This window comes from Myotis brandtii, unplaced genomic scaffold (assembly GCF_000412655.1).
Source record: "Myotis brandtii unplaced genomic scaffold, ASM41265v1 scaffold410, whole genome shotgun sequence".
Classification (NCBI taxonomy): domain Eukaryota; kingdom Metazoa; phylum Chordata; class Mammalia; order Chiroptera; family Vespertilionidae; genus Myotis; species Myotis brandtii.
Genome location: NW_005365764.1, coordinates 1,675,576 through 1,681,575, shown reverse-complemented (window position 1 = coordinate 1,681,575; position 6,000 = coordinate 1,675,576). Strand labels below are relative to the sequence as shown.

At 45.6% G+C, this 6,000-nt stretch overlaps 1 protein-coding gene across 1 annotated transcript in view; it reads left to right on the top strand.

Annotated features, from left to right (window-relative positions):
* Positions 1 to 6,000, top strand: part of MTOR (mechanistic target of rapamycin (serine/threonine kinase)) — a 113,597-nt gene that overhangs the window by 66,055 nt on the left and 41,542 nt on the right. The window contains exon 29 of the mRNA XM_005873432.2: positions 3,003 to 3,078. Coding sequence (XP_005873494.1) covers positions 3,003 to 3,078 — 76 coding nt within the window. The remainder of the gene's footprint in view (positions 1 to 3,002; positions 3,079 to 6,000) is intronic.

Genomic DNA, 6,000 nt, shown 5'->3' with positions numbered 1-6,000 from the left:
GCAGCGTCGGTGGAGCGTGCGAGGCGTTGCGGCGTGGCGGACATGGCCCTGATGGCAGGCTAGGCCTAGGGGACCCTACACGTGCATGATTTAATCGTGCACTGGGACTCTAGTAGTATAATAAACAACTGGTTTTCTTTTTTTCCTGCCTTCCTATGCCTCCAAAATCTTTACTTGGTTCAAGGAACTAGATAACCACAAATCTATACCCAGTGATATTAATTATCCTTAAAGTTCACCCAGCCCATGTGAGTGAGCAACAACATTGAGAACCTGACTTTGGGGCCAGGAGGAATGGGAAAGTGCTTCACAATGAAAGTGCGGTGGGGTTAGTCCCTTTGGATTTAGCTTTTCATTCTCAGCTTAGAAAGCCTCTGTGAATTCTACAGCAAAAAACTTAGGGAGAATGTTCTGGCTCACTGCTTTGCTTGGGCCTGAGCACTCAGGGGCCTGCCCAGTAGATCCCACATGGGGCTGCCTATCTACTCCTGTAAGTAAAAGAGAGGGCCATGGTACTGTGACCTTCACCTCTGGTTACAGAGCCTGGTGCCTAGAGCTTGGACTATTTGACTAGTCCTCTACAGGATGAGTTTGGAACTTGATGATCTGCTAGTGCTGGCTCCAGCCTCAACCTAAGATGTATGTTTTTTTTCTGTAAAAAGCATAAAACTGTTTCTAACAACTTCTATTCTTGGACAAAAACAGATGAAGGAAAAAGCATTTATAAGGGCCTGCTTAGCAATTTCATATCCATTATTCCATTTAATTCCCTGAACCCTGTGAAGGAGGTAGTATTAGCCCCACTTTATTTTATTTATTTTTAGAGAGAGAAACTTTTATGTGAGAGAAAGAGAAACATCAATCAAGCATCAATCCACTGCCTCCTGCACGCCCCCAACCAGAGATTGAGCCCACAACCTGGGCATATGTCCTGACCAGGAATTGAACCGGCAACTTTTTGGTGTATGAGATGACACCCAACCAACTGAGCTACATTGGCCAGGGCTTAGCCTCATTTTATAGATGAGAAATTTGAAACTCAGAATTAGTGACTTAGTCATGGTCACCCAGCTTATAAGTAGCAGAATTGGACCTCCAGAAATGCAAATCCAAGTCTTTTGACTCCAAGTCCAAAGCTGCCTCACCGCCAACCTCACCGTAATAAAGAAGAGGCACAATGTTGCTTTGGTCATAGGGGGACTGTCCCCAGGCACTGTAGGCGTTGGGGAAATCACTGCCCGTGTGGGCCTTAGCCTCCTCAGGAGTAAAACAGGACTGCACATACCTTTCCCTTCATTCTCTTAGGAATGTGTGAGGTCAAGGCAGTGAGAGGTTGGAAAGATTGTTTGAAATGTGCTTCGTAGTATGAGACATTAGATTATTACTTTCACAAATGTTAACTGCTCCAGTTCATCATATTTCTGGGCGGTTCCCTCTTGGTTTTATTGGAAAAAATGTAATGGTACTCAATTTTTAAAAAATAATATTTATGTGCTCACTTTGGCAGCACATATACTAAAATTGGAATGATACAAAGAAGATTAGCATGGCCCCTGCTCAAGGATGACACGCAAATTCATGAAGCATTCATAAAAAAAATAATAATATTTATACCAGTAATCTCTTGCCATATTACCACATTGAACCGAAAACCTGGAATTTCCCAAAACCACTTAAAAATGAATTCTAGTCAAATAGTTTGTACTCAGGGCAGTAAACTGGCTTCTTGCTTGTTAAACCAGTCTAGACTTCCAAGTTGGTCTGTCGCATTTTGCTCCCTACCTGTGAGCAGATATAATCATGTTGTCCTTTGACTTGCTCAAGCCTGTGCCTTCCCTCCTAACCTCCTTCCATAACTCGGGCTTGGGTTTAGTGTTGTGTCGTCTGCTGTTCACCCTCTTACATAGGTCCCCACTGGAACAAGGTCTAAGTCCTGCGCTCTCCTGCTTTCAGGACCATTTTCAGCCTCTCGGTTGGACTGATTCCAGCCACCAGGCCTTCCTGCATTACTGCTAGTTGCCCCAACACAGTTACAGTCCTCCAGTCCCTATTGCCACATGCTGCCCGCAGGTGACATCAGCAAAGAAGGGAGGTGTTAGGAAAAGGCGTCTCTCTGCCAGAGACCAGGCAGGTAACGCTGAATCTGGTTCCTTCGCGGCCTGCTGCAGAAGTAGGTGGTGGTCCTTGAAAAGGGACTGAGGGGGCACCTGAACTCGGAGGAGAGGAGATGTCAGGGGAGCAGGCAAGATGGCCGCACAGCCACAGTCCCCGGGATTTGCTGTCATTGACGTGGGTGACCCAGCCTCACTGTCATTTCTGTGTTGCCCACAGAGCCCAGTGACTTTTATTTATTTTGGTTATTCTTATTACTGAAGGCAACGGGGGAGAAGAAGTAAGAGTTAAAAGTTCAAAGGTACCTAATCTGGTTGTGCTATACAACAGGGACAATTTTGGATTCAGAGTGGCTAGTTTTTAAAAGGCAGACATGGTGCTGCCTGACCTACAGTGTCTAAGACAGCCGTGGGCAAACTACGGCCCGCGGGCCGGATCCGGCCCGTTTGAAATGAATAAAACTAAAAAAAAAAAAAAAAGACCGTGCCCTTTTATGTAATGATGTTTACTTTGAATTTATATTAGTTCACACAAACACTCCATCCATGCTTTTGTTCCGGCCCTCCGGTCCAGTTTAAGAACCCATTGTGGCCCTCGAGTCAAAAAGTTTGCCCACCCCTGGGCTAGAGGAAACCAGCCTGTGCCAGCTGGAGGAAGGGCCGAGCAGGCAAGGCTTCCTGTCCACCAACTGTGCCCCCTCACAATGAGTATGCGATCAAGATGAAATCATTCAGGCTGAGCTTTCTGAGTGGTAATAGTAATTGATTCTCTCTCTGCATCTGCAAGACACTGTCCCCAACATGCTGGTGAGCCACCTGCCCACAAATGACCCCACGCCTCCCATGCTCTGACGTTTTGAGTATAACCACCTCGTCCTTTTGTTTTCCCAGCATTAATAATAAGCTACAGCAGCCAGAGGCCGCTGCCGGGGTGTTGGAATATGCCATGAAACACTTCGGAGAGCTGGTAAGTGCCTCATTCCTTTTAGAAAAGTAAGAGGTAGCAACCTGGCTAGGGAATGCACTTGGCCACGACCTTGAGAAAGTTACTTTCCTTGTCATTTTTCTTATTGGTAACAGTCTGATGTAACTTACCTATACCGGTATCTTAAGGGCGAAGGAGACAGTGGCTATATGGATTCTATTCAAAGTGAACACAGATCCTGAAGACAGAGTCCATAAACAGTAATAGCTGGGATTTATCAAACTCTAAGCATGAGCCTAGCCCTTTGCTCAGTGCTTTATCTACTTCATCTAATTCAGTCCTCACAACAGCTTCATGAGTAGGTACTGTTGTTATCCCATTTTACAGATGAGGAGACTATGGTCCCGACAGGATAACAACCTCGCCTGAGCTGAGAGAGGGAACCAGTACTTGAACCTGGGCAGTCTGGCATCAGAGCCCAGGTGTTTAGGCCCGACCTGATTTCTCTTTGTGTCATCTGTGGCAGCTGGCATTGCCACTGGCCCACAGTTAACACTCAGTACATCAGAAAAAAACCATGGCAAATTCTCCAGAAAAAATATACTATAATTTATACCTGATATTGAGTGATTGTTCCATTTCATTATTGCTTTCATAGCTTCTTCTCTTCTGCCATCTTTGCCCTACCAATATTAAAATCTTTCCATTACTCTCTGTGGTCCTGGGAGGGTGCTTTGGTAACTTCCTAACCATATATAAAGCATCGACTTAATCAACTTAGCATTGACTTCCTGGAAGGGCGGGGAGTTCTGGGTCCATATATTTGATAAGGAACCCTGCATTAGTAGTGTAGGTCACTTACTCTGGTTTGCTTTAATCAAGAGCCCAGTGTGTTAGAGTGAAGAAAAGTGTGACTACTTCCCAGGCTTTTGCTTCACACAAGTACTGAACCCATTAAGGGAATATTTTGCTGTCTTGAGCATAGATCTGTAACTAGACTAAGAAAGCATCTCTCTGGATGACAAAACAGAAAGGACTATGTCTCGTCCATCCATGCCACCGTCCTTGTTTGCAGAGGGAAGAAAGTTGGCAGAGTGGGCACTTAGGCAGTCCACCCAGACAAAGATGTACTCTTCTTTGATAGCCTTACAGCTCTAGACCACAGTGAGTGCCAGTTTGAAACCAGGATGCCACAGTCATCTGGTATTCAGGTGATCTACAAACAGATGGTTTTTACCCCAGTGGCTAAGAATGCCCACCTTACATGAAAGTCCCTCTGTCTCCAGGTCCTAAAGGTGGCCATTAGCTTCAGGGTTACTGCTAAACCCATGGTTGGTTTTCCGTTATATGTAGGTAGCTGAATCATATTAAACTTGACAATGGTTTGCTTTTTCTTGGCAGAGCCTGCGCTTTCTCAGCACAATTTATGTAACAGCAATCTCATTAGAATTTTGTGTGATTCATTGCTTAGACCTTATAGTTTCTGCAATCTATTGCACTTCAAAATATCCTGCCCCCTATCTGACCCGCTCCATATGCCGCTCCCTCTAGTTTCTGCTTGTTCATACTTTGTGTGCCACACATCGGTCATTAGCCCTCCTTTCTTTTCCATCCCGTATAGAAATGCAAACCGGGAAACTCTCCAGTGTTACTTCTTAATTTAAGAGTTTTTAATTTCACAGTCTTTGCAGTCACTCTTCCTCTGTGAGTTTTCTCTTTCATGTTGAGGCATATTCTAAACAGGCTTGGAAAATGAAGCTTCGGTAGTTTTACCTGCCACGGAGCCAGAGATGCCCATTTCGGGAACCCCACTATCCACTGACACTGAAGAAAAGGCTGTGGTGGAAGCAGGATTAGTTCAGGAGCAGCAGAGGGGATTGGCTCTGCTGAAATAAACAAGGGGGGAAGTACAAGTTAACGACCTAAAATGGAAATGACCTCCTTACAGAGGTTCAACAAGAAAAGACCCTTTCAGCGAGCTTAGCAGAGTTGCTATGAGTGTATATGGTACACAAATATCAGTTTTATTTACAAAGGAGAGAAGGGTAATAGGGGGGACTAATGTGGGCCCTGCATTATATCATATAAATTCCACTGCAGAATCATATTGTTGTTAAAGAAATCCCTGGAGAGCCACTGGCCTGGTCTGGTGGAGAAATAGTCATTTACTAAGCTGGTGATGAAGCCCAGAAAACCAGCTGAGGTGGAGGGCAGATGGAGGGCAGACTGAGACATAAACCAGCCCCCTGACCATTTAGAGAGCCACAGTCTGCAGCTCCTCTTCTCACGTGGCTGACACTGCGTTTCAGCGTGGCATGCCATCTGCCCAGTGCTGGAATCCACCCTTTGGCCCTGACACTGGTGAAGCTGCCAAGCGCTGAGCAGGAAGGAACGTTGGATGGGGGACTTGAGGAGAAGGGGGAAAGGTTTTCCAAAGAATTTTAAGTGGTAGTATTATATTGTACTTAAATTATTTCCTGGAAATTTAAAAATGCATGAAGAGATGCAGAGAATCAAAAGCCTTTCAAAAGTGAGCTGTTTTCCTCCAGCAAATATGCAGATGTGGCCTGACTTTCTGGCCCCATTGAGCGAGCAGCTGCCATCCCTGCCATGTGGCCGCCATCAGCACTCCAGCAGATCAGGCCTTGGCACCCTGCAGGAGCTCTGTTCGGAGCTTCCTGCTGTCCCAGATGGTTTCTCCTGTCCTCGTATCCCTGCACACTGGCATTCTGGTGGCTTCTGTATCTGGGCAGGAAATGATGGGGAAGGACATGACCTGACATCTGCTCTCAGATTATCCCAGGATCATTCATTCCATCGGTGTGCCAAGAACCAACATTCCTATCATCACCCAGCATACCTCAAACATTCGGAAGTTCTTTTCCATCAAGGCCAAGACATACTGTGATAGGTGAAGTGTCATCCATACAACACAGCACCTTAGGAAAGAGTGTGTGGATTAAA